Source organism: Nematolebias whitei, chromosome 11, assembly GCF_014905685.2.
Source record: "Nematolebias whitei isolate Nwh7 chromosome 11, NemWhi1, whole genome shotgun sequence".
NCBI lineage: Eukaryota > Metazoa > Chordata > Actinopteri > Cyprinodontiformes > Rivulidae > Nematolebias > Nematolebias whitei.
In genome coordinates, this window is record NC_056508.1 from 39,595,807 (window position 1) to 39,610,024 (window position 14,218).

Genomic DNA, 14,218 nt, shown 5'->3' on the forward strand with positions numbered 1-14,218 from the left:
CTTTTGTTGTGGTTTTTACATATTTGATTTTTTTAAAATGGGTGTTTTACATGTTAAGAAAACACAGAGAATGAAAACTTTTTGTTGTTGCTGTGCTTGATTATCAAATCTTCTATCTTTCTTTTTTATATATTTACTGTAGTCATGAAATTAAGTTTTTTGTCATTGTGCCTATACAGTATATCTAGTTCCATCACATAGTTTAAGGCATAACCAATTGGGATTTAATGAGCCCCTTTACATTCGTCTATTTTTTTGATTAAATTTAAATTATATTCGAAAGAACAACTTTGTTCCTAGTTATTTTTTTTTATTAAAATTAATAAGGTAATTTGAGCCTTTTGTTCCCACCCACCCCCCCTAGCTGCACACCATTTCAAACTCGGCTGACAAGGTGGCTATGCCGGGTGGGTGGAGTCTGCTCTCCAATCGTACTTCTTCTACGGGTTTTTGCCCGGCGTACTCAAAAGAACTTCGCTATTTATGCCTTCCAACATGACATCACCAACGGTCAGAGAACCTGATTGGTCCGTCAGGATCCGGAAGTCATGGTCTGACTGTTGACAGCTCCTCTGTAGAAAGAACATGGTGTAACGTAATTCTTCGGCGAATGAATCCTTCATCAGTCTGCTGCACTCCAGTCCCAGTCGTCCCCCGAAACGTTTTGCCTTAAAGGTAGAGTTTGAGGTCGATAATAACTTCACACTGTGCGTGTATTTCGCTTGACTTAAACGGACAGCTTAGTTAGCTAACGTAATATACCAGCTGAGCTTGTTCACTCGGAACATTCTAGTTCTTTACCTGTCGGTCTACTTGTTGCAAACGTTAGACTTTACGTAACATCAGGAGAGAGAGAGTTAAAAGCTGTTATTTTTGCTTCAGTTTTATATAGATGTGAATCTAATACGCTAACATGAGAACAAAACTTTTAAAAAGTCGCTAAGCAGAGTTAAGCTAATGCTAAATTGTTTTTGTTAAATTGTTCTTGTTGACGGCAAGTAAAGGGGAGATTTATTTTGTAAATCTGAGGTTTCTATTAAAACGTTGCTCGCATTGTTTATGAACTATTTTAAAGTAATTTTTTTTTTTAGTTTTTAAAGTAGCCTGTAGAGTTGACCAGCAGCTTTCTATCTGAAGCACCCGGTTCTTCCCAGCCTGACGGTCAGAGATGGACGGCGGACCGGAAGCTGTTCCTTACTGCTGCGCCACCTGTGAAGGAGGAGAGGTCCCGAACCGCGGCCTGGGTCGGCGCTACAAGAGCCGCAGCCTGAGCACCTCAGCAGCCACCACCTACTCAGAGTACAGGTGATGATTGTGCAGATCAGAGATCTGTTCACACTGAGATCCTGGCTCACAACTTTCAAAGTACACCACGTTAAAGTTTTAAACGATCCACACTAACCTTCAGTAGTTGTCAAACTGACTGAGTTATAATTGTGTGGATTGATCATTAACTGTGATGGCCGTCTTGATTCAAATCCATTTCAGAATTTATAGTTTGTAGATGATTGTGAGAATTTTATTGAAATCCGTTCAGTGGTTCATGACTTATTTTGTTAATAGGCAAACGGTTAACTACAGCAGTTAGTGCTATTATTTTTTTTATGCAAAGATCATTGTAGCGCTCAGAGTATGTGTAGCGGATGACTCAGTTACTACCAGATAAAATTTCAGCTCTATATATGCAAAATTGACTAAATCATAGCCATGTTTTGAATTTCCGGAGCCCAATCACTTTCAGCGCCCATTTTAATTTGAGTTTATTCATTCATTCAACCTTTATTTGTCTGAGAAGTGCATAAAAATCCATTGGCTGGTTCATGAGGTATTTTGCTAACAGATACATGCACGTAGACACAGGTAATTTACCTGATCCATGGCAGCAGGCGTAAAGAGGTAACACAGCTAGGGGTGCACTGAATGCAGTTTTCTGGCCGATCACCGATTTCTAAAAAGTCTGACCTGCCGATTCCAATTTTGGCCAAATACTGATTTTGTTTTATAAGCGACACGGTCAAGTGTTATAAGGTCACAATGCACCTTCAATTTTCCCGTCTTATTTTACTGAAAAACATACCCTTGAACAATATCCTAGAAACAATACAAACTTGTTTTAACTGTCTATGAGGTAGTGCTCCAAAATATGAAGTTCAGACAATTGTTGTTAAAACAAACAAACAAAAAAATCGGTTTCTCATGTAAGTATTGGACGATTTCCCAAAATTAAGGAAATCGGGGCCGATTTATCAGTGCACCCCTAAACACAGCTGTAACCAAAATGTTCCTACTGACTTAAAACAATAACTCAAGAGTAAAGCACAATAAAGACCAGATTTTAAAAGTAAAATTGAAGTTGCATTGTAATAAACACATTTGCTACATTCTTAGTGTTTAAAAGTACCAGTAATATGGAACACACCTAAACTTTTGAGTGCGTTAATTTCCAAAGTTATAGACCTCGTTAGATTTTTAAGCAACTTGCCAGTGTTTGTAATTGTCCCTCAGACAAGCTGTTTGTGCTGCAGCTGGCCCAGTTGGGTCTGGTCATGTGAACTTCCAGCACATGAAACTACTTGGTGGTGACATACTTGTTGCCATGCAGCAATAACAATTAAACAATAAACAATTGTCAGATAATAATCTGACTTTTGGTACTTTCATACATCTTCCCTGTTTAGGTGTTTGCATCAACAGCGTTTGTGAAACCACCTTGTGACACGGCCTGTCTTGCACCACCCTGGTCACTTGGGAAATTTGCATGTGTGGGTTCAGTTCTTGCTGCTGTTGCAGTAACTCAGGAGATCATTTAAGCCCTGATGTTGTAAATATTTTGTCTCCTATCGTTTGATACAGTTGATTAAAAAGTGGGGAAGTGCTGGTAATTGAAGAGAGACAACCTTGTCTGGGAAGTTGAAACATTTACCACATTATGATTGAGTTTAATCGTTCTGATTTACTTTTAGATATCAAGACAGTGACCGAAACTTTTCTCAAACAAGAAGGCTTTAGAAGTAAATTTTTGCCAAACAGTCTTATCTTTGTTCTTTTTTTAGAGACTAGTTTTCAAAAAAAAGGGAACAAAGTGTGTCTTGTTTAGCAGGCTGAAAGTAGAATTTTAACCAACTGGTTCTTTAAGTTGTTTATGAATAACATGGCAATGATTCATCTCCTAACTTTAGGAGGTTTTTGTTTTTTGTTTGTTTTTTTAAAAATAGCTCAGAGTTAAAGATACTCATTGCAATGTCATGACAGGTAAAAAACAAAAAAAGAAACAAAATCTGCAGGTTTTTTTTTAAACTGATGTTTATTGTGTCCTTAAAATTAAACATTTGTCAGTAAATTGTTGTGAACTGTTGGCACATGCTTGTTTACCTCCAAAAAGAGAAAAGTGACTGAAAATAGGTTAACAGTGCCGATGTCCATGGAGGAGCCGTTTGTGATTTAGAAGTTCGGTGTTTTAATCTACTGGTACGTATTTGCTCTCAGATTTGTTGAGTGAGGTTCGCAGCTAAAAAGGTTTGAAATAATAACAGTCTAGGAGAAATGTCATGAAAATATTTGTTTGAGTCCCAAGTGCTGTCTTTATGACTTCAAACAAATTCAACAAAACTGCTTAAGGGGCCACAGTTTCTGAAAGCTAACGGCTCGGGGGCCGGACATCCATCGATTAAAGTCATGCAAATAAACCAAGTTTCATAATGGTCTGTTACCTTTTAAAATTGTTTATTTTATTGCATTGGATCATAAATGCAATAAACGGAACCCAAACCCGAAACCAAAAATATATATATATATTTTTTTTTAATGAAGTTGGCCGGATTGAAGTCACCCATGGGCCGGAAATAGCCCGCAAGCCGCCAGATGAGTAGCCCTGGTCTAGCTGAAGGTAAAAAGTAGGGATGGTTACAGACTTTTACACAGCACCGTATAAAAAGATAAAAAATCCCAACTTTTAATTACATGCTTATTTTTGTAGTAGTATATATGTGAGTTATTTTCCCTCCTTTCCATGTTGTTTTAATATACAATCCATCCACATAAGTTTAAAGAGGTAATTTTTTTTGTTGGTGTTGCAGTATCAGGTAGTTTTTTATTCTGCTTTATCTGGTGAATGTTGTGCCTTTAATCTTTGAAAGTGTGTTTAAATGATAAAATAATGGTAAAATCTGTGTTAGATCTTTTAAAAAGATTACTTTCTTTTCAACGTAATTGAGGCGGTCTCTAACTCGTCCCATGAGCCGACGAGCTGTTTTATCACCTGAGATGGATAATACAATATTGTGCATGACCTAGAATACATGTGAAGGCCATTCACACACAAAAAAGTAGAAATTTAAAAAATGAAAATTAAAAAAATATATATGACCACATGGCTCCTTGATTGTTTAGTTGCAAACACTCGGAAGTCAGTGAAACTGCAACAGAAAATATATTTTATTCATTGGTTTATTTTGAAAATTTTGATCAAAGTTTAAATCACCATTAGTCCCCAAAAGTCACAACTCTGTAAGATACTACTTTAAAATAAATCTCAAAGGCCATTAAAAAAACAAACTTGAAACTAGGGATGCACGATATCGGATTTTTGGCTGATATCCGATATATGTAAAATACCAGTACCAATATTTTTCCCCTAGACCTACTTACAGAGACTACACAGCTTTCTCTGCTGTGAATTAAAATACTACATTATTCTTGATGGTCTTTGTCACTTTGGCCTGCTACCAAATGCAGATGCCAAAAAGGGGGCTGAAAAATAAACGATGTAACACTTCAACTTGGATTATGTTTAATGTCAAATTTATTCATGACTTTTACTCTAACACAATGACAACACTCAAACAGTCATACAACAACAGCATATTATATATATTTATTTATATCGATGAGTTATTTTGATGGAAGGTCGATGTCTGATATTTATCTTTATCGCTAATATTGTCCGATACCATACAGATAATATTGTGCATCTCTACTTGACACAACACAGAAAGAAAGAAAAGGATGTGAAATGTGCAGTCTACAAACCTTAGACACTTCTATCCAGTTTTTAGTAATTTGTAAGTTGTGATACTTAAATACAGTAAAAAAAAAAAAAGTTCAGTACTTATGAAAGAAACCAAAAGAAAGTTGTACCTTTCTTGTTGTTTAAACTTAGCCGTGTTTACACCAATCCCTAGATGCTTTGTGTTTAAAACTGAATGCTTTGGTTCTCTTTTCAGGAGGAGTCAGTCACTTCATGGACCGAGCCCCGTCACCACTTTTGGCCCAAAAGCATGCATGCTCAAGAATCCTCATGCTGTAATGTAAGTTTTTCTTTTTAAACATACATGTCTACTTCTTTGTCTGTGTGGGATAAAGATGGTGTTAAACACAAACCAGGCATCATTAAAGCCACACGACTGAGGCACTTTCGTGGACTAAAAAAAAAGGAAGTTTTTTATTTTAAACATACAAACAGCACAGTGAAAAGATTAATGCATTTTCTATCTTCTAAAGTCGGTCAAAACGGAGTTTCTGTTTGAACTATGACTCTAAAAGAGCTCATTAGAGTCACTAAAAACAAACAAATGTATTTTTCCTGGTTAGGTGTTCTTACAGGCACTTTATTCTCTTGTTCTTATTCTTTCCGGCAGAATGTTGATGTCAAATGTTCGTTTTCTCTACCTGCTTCACCCTGTTTAGAGCCTGGCCAAGCTGTAATCATGTAAGAGGCTATTAAAGAGAGTCGTGCTGGATCACATTCAAACCTACAGTCAGTCTAGACTCTAATGTCTAATATCTTAATAACAGTTTCCAGTACAAATGGCAAATTCAAGAATGTGCCTTCTGAAGGAGGAGATATCAATATGTAATGATGTTTACTGTTTTAAAACTTTATTTTAAAGAACTTGAGAAAGCCTCAAACATACAGTTCAAAAACATTCATAGAGCGCCACAGCCTGAATAACAATAAAACTAAGTTATATGAATTGTCCACTAAAAAAAAGTTTTTAAAACCATCTTCTTTCTTAAGTTTCAATACAACACACTCGGATCAGTCTGCTGTGCATATCTCGTTTGTTTCTGAAGGGGAAATAAAGAAAAGCACAATTCTCTTCCAAAGGGTTACTGCTAAAACGTTAATTTGTCTGCCACATGTTTCTGGAGGATTTCTGCTAAACTGTCCGGTTTTTAACTTCATGAGTTTTTCACAAACATGTCTTCATATCCTCTTGAGTAACTTTTGAAATCTGAAACAAAAAGTTTGAAATGATGTGACAGAGTTTCCTCTAGGAGGGCGCTCATGTCTTTGGGGTTTTTGTTTGGAGAAGGAGCGCTACGTCTGTATAGTGTGCAGGGGTGTGGGTTGGTTAGCTTAGCGCTTTGTTAGTGCCGGCAATTGTCAATGGGGTGGTGGTGTTACACTATAGCACTAGCAGGGCGCTACATTTGTATAGTGCCTGCTACAACCTCCACTCTGATTTATTAGGTGGGGCGCTCAGTTCTGTTGACAGGGCGGGGTTCCCTCCTTGAATAATTGTAGGTGAAACACTGTGTAACATACAGCCATGCATGTTTGTCCCTATTAATCCCTTAATCCTTTAAAAAATAACAAGAACACAAAGAATATTAAAATACATGCTAGATTATTGTTGTTTTTTATTAAATATACATTTACAGGTTTGGTGTCCTTCTGGGTGGATGTGGCTGAGTGGTTAGAGCAGTCGTCCTCCAATGCAAGAGTTGGGGGTTTGATTCCACCAGCATTCACATGCCTAAGTGTCCCTGGGCAAGACACTGAACCCCTCATTGCTTCCAATATGTGTCCCATTGGTGTATGAATGTGATAAAGCTCTGATTATTCTCTGTATAGATCTAGTAGAGTTCTGTATGAATGGGTAAACGAGGGCACAGATTGTCGTGTAAAGCGCTTTGAGTGTCTCGATAAGATAGAAAGGTGCTATGTAAGTACAGTCCATTAACCATTCTAACCCTTCACGTTGTGACGGTTTTACAGGCCTTTCTATGTTTGTGAATTTTCATTTAGGGGTGCCAGTCAGGTATCCCTCCTGACAAGTAGGATTTTACACAGTTACTTCCCTTTTGTTTGTTTTTTTACATTTATACACTGCCTGGCCAAAAAAAAAGTTGCCTCTTGGATTTAACTAAGCAAATAGGTACGAGCCTCCTATTGGATAATTGCTGCATGGCCGATTTATCTTTCAGGAGACAACACGTTATTTAACCACAACTGGTGCAATGAGTTGCTTCTCATTTCTTCTACAACCATGTCAAAAGGCACATCACGTGGTCGTGGAAAAGACGTCGGTCTGTTTGAGAATGCATCAAGCAGAGGAGTGTGACCTTTTTTTTTGGCCAGGCAGTGTATATTTGTCAGTCAGTAAGTGTTTAAATAAAAGGTCCAGTATTCCTTGAAGAAATATGTTTGCCGCTTCCTTTCACGTCTGAGTTTTAGACTTCAAGTTAAGAAATGGACTCGCAGAGCCACTGTGGTCAAACCTTGAAGAAAGCTTTATTCACGGTCTCATGTAATCTTGTGAAATGTCACATTTGGAGTATGTGTTGGGAATGACTTTCATCAACTACCACATCAAATTTAAGTTTAACATCTGTAAAATTAAGAGTTTTATCTATTTTTGTGTTTTTAAATCAGTTTGCTGTGGCAGATATTGAGTTGAACCGAAGCAAAAGTTAATCAGCTGCAGATGTACAATTACTTTTTGTGAGTTTCATTCAATTTTTCCAGTGATCCATGAGATACCTTGGTAACAAATGCATAAACAAATGGGCAAAAACATTGTTGCTCTTGCCTTTTGGAGGCGGGTTATAATTACTTAAAATTAATCTAACATGTATTTATGAACATTTTTTAGCAGATGATATATTTTTATACTTTGTGCAGGAGGTGACTTTTACAAATTTGTGTTGATAACATTTAAGAACCCTTTATGTTAAGTCAAATAATTTTAGAGAATGAACATCTTCTACAGAAAATTGTAGAAACTTTTCTACGATTGTATTTATTTTTTTGAATGTCCAGAGGACCAGATTTGTATACTGGAGCTAGCCCTAATTATAAGCAAATAAGGAAACAATTTGCATGGTTGCTCTGACAACCTAAATGTGATACAGTGAGTGCGACTTAGTCAGAGTTCAGCCTGTTGGACTGCAAGAGGTCTCCGTCACATAGTTGAATTAATATCCCAAATGTATTCTGCATGTGCATAATGCAGAATCTACCAGAATGTAGATGAACATATACTGTGATATATTCATAAATTAAACGGATTCATTCATTTTTCTGGACTGAATAATATCGTGCGTTGAATTTAATTAAATGTAACGTGAGGCGTTCTCCATCCTGGAGAACTTACAGTGCTCACCTGTTGAGACTGAGCACACCCTGATGGTCGTCACGATGTTGGTGTGTAGAACATCGTGCAACTTGTTTACATCCAGCGTGTTGGAGAACAGAGTCGTAACTGGACACAGATGTTGTTACTGTCACATCAGTAAGCTAATGGATTTCTCTGCAAACGCATCCCTGTGCTTTGTTTCACAAGTTCAGGTCGTTGCTATTTGCTTGGCACGTCATCTCTGACTTACTACAGAAACAGAATGTACAGCTTAATATTTGCTTTGATGTGGATCACCTGCAGCACACAACCAATTATTTTGTACAAGTTACTCAAATTTCAGCGAGAGTTTTAGACAAAGTTGAAAAATGTCAGAGTTGTAGTCGTTTTGGCAAAAATGGAAATATGTCGTCAATCTCATGCAATATCTCAAGGTGACGTGCTTAGAGTATGTGTTGAGGATGACTCTCATCTACTACCACATTAAACTTTACCTGAAAATATTCAGAACTAATTTGACAGAGCGCGCTCCGGTAACTGCTTGGATCCGGTAACTCTCAGGCTTACTAATAATAAAGTGATAAACAATATGACTACCTTGAATTAATAAAACTTATATTGGTTATATAAACTGAAAATAATTACATAAACACTAATTTTAAACACAACAGCCACTTACGAGCTTCTTAATATCACATACGAGCTGTCCCTTCAAGTAAGCATTTTCGCGTCTACCCTTAAAAAATCTCTGCCCCTAAAAGAGTGGTGGGTGTGAATGCAGAGCTAACCAGGCAGTCGTACACGGGCAGGAGCCCAGACGGAGGAGGCGCCTGGAGGTTTCACATATGGATCGGACAACAACAAGCAGGGACGGTGACGGGCCCGCAACCATCAAGTAAAGAGGGGGATGCTTGACAGAAGCCGAGTGTTTACAAATGTAGGTAAATGTAGACGTTTAACAGCCGATTAAAATACACCAAAATGCAGGAAATCACATCTACTTTATACAAAATTTTATGGGGGAGGACCCCCCCCCTCCCCATACACACACATAGCTAGCCCTCCCACTATTTGCGTTCTGGCATCAATTGGTTTACAAATTAAGCCCTGATTGGCTGCAATTGTTAATCAATTACAAATGTGCGTATGGTGACATGTTCTGACATTTTCATTAAAATATATCCAGTGGTTCATGTGACATTTTGCTAACAGACAGCTGACTTCACATCATTAACGGAAAAGCCAACATGATCTTGTACAATCTCTTAAAACGGAATATGTTGAAGATTTGTCTCATCTTCTATCTAATCTTAATGCTGGATCTGTAAAATTAAATGGAGTTAAAGCCATTTTTTTAAAGATTGGCTGCCGATACTTCTGGTCTTTGTTTCCCATGTTCCTCTCATAGTGACACACTTTGTTATTAATATACAATTAAATCACCAGCAACACTTGCGCCATGGCTGTTACCGTTCCGCAACTTTAACTTTTGTCATTCCAAGCTGAGCTGTGTAGATCTAAAAATGTTGTTGTAAAAAGTCATCTTAGTGTTCTGAAAGACTTGTGACGTTTTCTAGTCAAAGCCCGGACTAACTGGCCTAATGACACCATCAGTTCACGCAAGTGTTTGTTTTTCTCACTCCATTTGAAGGATTAGTTTCCTTAATGCTGCTAAACAGGTTCAAAGTAGTCCAACCAGGCTATCTTTGTTACTAAGGTTAGGGGGGAAATGCTTAGAGAAAACTAGGTCTCTCATTAAAAATGTTTTTCGGCACACGTATTGTGTAGTCGCTGGGGGCAACCCGCACCAGAGACGAAACTAAAATAATTGCACTTTAGACTTTCCTAACTGCAAACACGTCATGTCTTTTGAAAGGTTTCAGTACAAGCAAAGTGGATGACAACAGTCTTGTTTTCTGCTCTTGCTTTATGTGATAATTATTTAAGAGCACTGGTTGTAAAAAAGTAAATGTCCACCTGTAACCACCTGGGGCCTAACGTCTCCTAAAGTTCTTGTTTCACCTTTTTCTCACCTTTTTAGTAGAGCGCTGTTCACTATTCATCTCTTTCATAGTTGTTGTTTTTTTAATATTCATTCATTCATTCAACCTTTATTTATGCAGGTTAGTCTCATTGAGTCATGAGAACTCACATTTACAAGAGAGACCTGTTTTAAACAAAACCACAGATGAGGTACACACAATAAATAGCCATTTTAGTTGTGAAAACTGTATAAAGTGTGCATGTTTGCTTATTTAAAGGATTCTTCTTGGCCTAGCTTCTCATCCTGTGTCTTATTTAGTCTATTTTGTGTTTCATATTTTTTTATCAGCTCAAAAAGACAATGTTGGTCTTACTTAAGTAGACAACAGTCAAAGCAATCTCATTTGGGCGGCTGTGGCTGAGTGGTTAGAGCAGTCGTCCTCCAATGCAAGAGTTGGGGGTTCGATTCCACCAGCAGTCATCGAAGTGTCCCTGGGCAAGACACTGAACCCCTCATTGCCTCTGATGCTTGTCCCATCGGTGTATGAATGTGATAAAGCACTGATTAGTCTTTGTATAGATATAGAGTGCTGTATGAGTGATTTTAGTGTAAAGCACTTTGATTCTCTTCACAAGATAGAAAGGCACTATTTAAGTACAGTCCATGTTTACAATCAGTCAAAAATCCTCATAATGTGAGTGATGCTAACAGCTAATCAAGCTGAGTCAAATTGAAGAGCAGATTTCATCCATCTAAAACCACTCAAACCCTTAAAATATAACAATTTACACAAGCACAATTTAATAAAACTTAACACTGCCATTACCATTGTGCCAGATTACCATCAACAGTGGTTGCATCAAAATGATCTGTGCAGAACACGTTGCAAAATAGTATGAGTTCAGTGTTTCTGATCAGAGTAATAATAATAAATAATAAAGTGCTATGTGTTGTCGTCATTGTATGTTCCCATACAAAGACAAAATTGGTTCTCTGCATTTAACCCATCGCACCTGGTATACACCCAGGTGGAGCAGTGGGCAGCTATGTAGGCGCTTGGGTCCTGAGTCGGCTGCCCTGCCTCTATCCCATCTCGGCCCCTCAGTCTGCAAAAGTAATGCTGTGTAAAGAGGACTGTCCAGAGAACCTGACTTGACTTGTTAGAATGCAGCATAAAATTTAAAATTTGTAGTGGTTTGAGTGAAAGTCTTTTTGCTCTTTGCTTTACATTTTGTGTGTTTTACATGCAACATTTTTCAACACAGCCAGTCTTTAGTAAAAAAAATAATTAAATATCATTGTCATCAGTAAATATGTGATCTTAAATTGATCTAGAAATTTTTAGAGTATTATTTGCCTAAACTACTAGTATGAACTTTGAGTTAGTTTCAATGGTTGAAATTCACTCTGGAGTTGCTTCAGTCTGTGTAAGTTGGTGTGTGGCTCCATGACAATTTCAAGCTTAGATCAGTCTGACTACTACGACTACTACTACTACTAACACTAATGCTACTATGGTAAATGGACTGTACTTGTCTAGTGCCTTTCTGTCTCATCAAGATACTTAAAGCACTTTACGCTACAATCTGTGCCCTCATTAACCCATTCACACAGCACTATTATATCTATACAAACACTAATCAGTGCTTAATCACATTCATGCAATGAGGGGTTCAGTGTCTTGCCCAGGGACACTTTGGCATATGAATGCTGGTGGAATTGAACCCCCAACTCTTGCATTGGAGGACGACTGCTCTAACTACTCAGCCACAGCCGCCCCGTGAAGAAATGTATGCTACTTCTAGCGAAGCATATGTAGAACGCCATAACCAAGTGGCTCGAATAATCTACACCAACTTCTGTACCAAGTATGGACTGGATGGGTGTACAGGTGTACCAGCATTGTCACGATGATGATGATGAATGAAGATGGTAATTGAGTACACAACTGCTGCTATTACAAAACCTCATTCAAATCAGGTGTGTCAAAGCAGGGAACTCTGCAAAGCTTTTCTTTCTGCAGCTGTGAGGACTGAGCTTCCCTGACACGCTCGCCTCAGCCGCCTGAGGAAGTATTCTCTGATGTGGAGTTTGAAGTGGCTTCAAAACTTTACATCGTAGGATTTATACTGATACTAACCATGTTGTTTATTCATTGTTTATTATAATGTGTTTTGTTAGTTGTAATTATGTTCAAAATTAGTTAAATCCATGGATTAAAGTTCTCAATCGCCTCAACGGATTTCCGTCATTTTGAACGTGGCCAGAACTGATACACCATCACCCCCACCCACCCCCTCCTCCCACACCGCGCCCCGACCTCCCAGGACTTTCGTGTCTAACTTCGTGTTAAATGTTAATGTGTTGGGAGCGATGTCATCGTACAGACATGTGCATCCTGCATGTGAAACCAAATTCCAGGTCAGAGACGTGCGCCACCATGGGAGCACGCAGACTGTTGAGTTCCTCTCACAGTGAGCGAGGCCGTTTCTGCCGCTGTAGTTTTTCTAAATAATTATTAAATACTGAAAGAGGAATATTTATGCCCCAGATGTGTCTCCATTTAAATTGAATTTTACCCAAAACTCAGGAAGTTCTCTCTGTGAGAGTCGGTTTCAGATGTTTGTAGTTTATCATAAATATCAATAAATAAATAAATAATTTCTTCATGGTGGATAACAAGGTGTTGTGGCTGTTTCAATGAGCTAAACTTGATTATATTTAAAATTTATACTGAGAGGTTCAGTGAAAAATGCAATTCAGTGAATGATCAAATATGAAAAATATTAAATGACTGCATGAGCTGAAATCCTGTAAATATAATCCCATTGAATGAAACGATCATTTCAAGAGAGAAATCTGTCAGTCTGGCAAATTAAATAGAAAAAACTAATTATACTCTGCAACTGACTTCCTGGGTTTTTTGTTTGTTTGTTTTGTTTTTGTTTGTTTTCAAATATATGCACACTACACTGTACTTTTTACTAAGGTCATGTACACACTATCACACCATACTGTGTATTTTTACTAAGGATTATGTACACGCTCTACTGTATAGGTCTACTGAGGTTCTGTACACAATATACTGTGTACTTTTACTGCGGTCATATACACACTGTACTGTGTATTTTTACTAAGGTTATGTACACTATACTGTGTACACAGTCTACTGTACAATATACTGTGTACTTTTACTGAGGTCATATACACACCGTGTACTTTTACTGAGGTCATATACACACCGTGTACTTTTACTGAGGTCATATACACACTGTGTACTTTTACAGCGGTCATGTACACAGTATACTGTGTTCTTCTACCATGGTCATGTACACAATATACTGTGTACTTTTACCGAGGCCATTTAAACAGAATACTGTGTACTTTTACTGAAGTCATGCACTCCTATACTGTGTACTTTTACTGAAGTCATGTACACTGTGTACTTTTACTGAGGTCCTGTATAGTGTACTTTTACTGAGGTCATGTACTCTGTATACTGTGTACTTTTACTGAGGTCATGTATTCATGGGGGAGTGGTGGTGCAGAGGTTAGAGAAGGTGGGCCTGTGATCAGAAGCTTGCCGGTTCAAGACCCTGTACCGACAACATCAAAAATGTGGGTGGGGTAGGTGAAGCACCCACACCTGCTCCCACCCTCATTCACCCCACCCTGGGCCCATGAGCAAGGCCCTTAACCCCCCATCTGCTCCCTAAACAGGTCTCTCTTGAAAATGAGTTCTCGTGGCTCAATGAGACTACCTGTATAAATAAAAGTAAATGGGGACAAAAAAAAAACATTCAGTATACTGTGTACTTTTACTGAGATCATTTACTACTATACTGTGTACTTTTATTTAGGTCATGTACTAATA

General features: G+C 37.9%; 1 protein-coding gene across 1 annotated transcript in view; it reads left to right on the forward strand.

Annotated features, from left to right (window-relative positions):
• The first annotated feature begins 554 nt into the window (after window positions 1–554).
• The window catches only part of nadka (NAD kinase a), a 20,413-nt gene continuing 6,749 nt past the window's right edge, over window positions 555–14,218 (forward strand). The window contains exons 1-3 of the mRNA XM_037684985.1: window positions 555–675; window positions 1,092–1,305; window positions 5,223–5,306. Of these exons, the coding sequence (XP_037540913.1) occupies window positions 1,169–1,305; window positions 5,223–5,306 (221 nt within the window). The 5' untranslated portion in view covers window positions 555–675; window positions 1,092–1,168. The remainder of the gene's footprint in view (window positions 676–1,091; window positions 1,306–5,222; window positions 5,307–14,218) is intronic.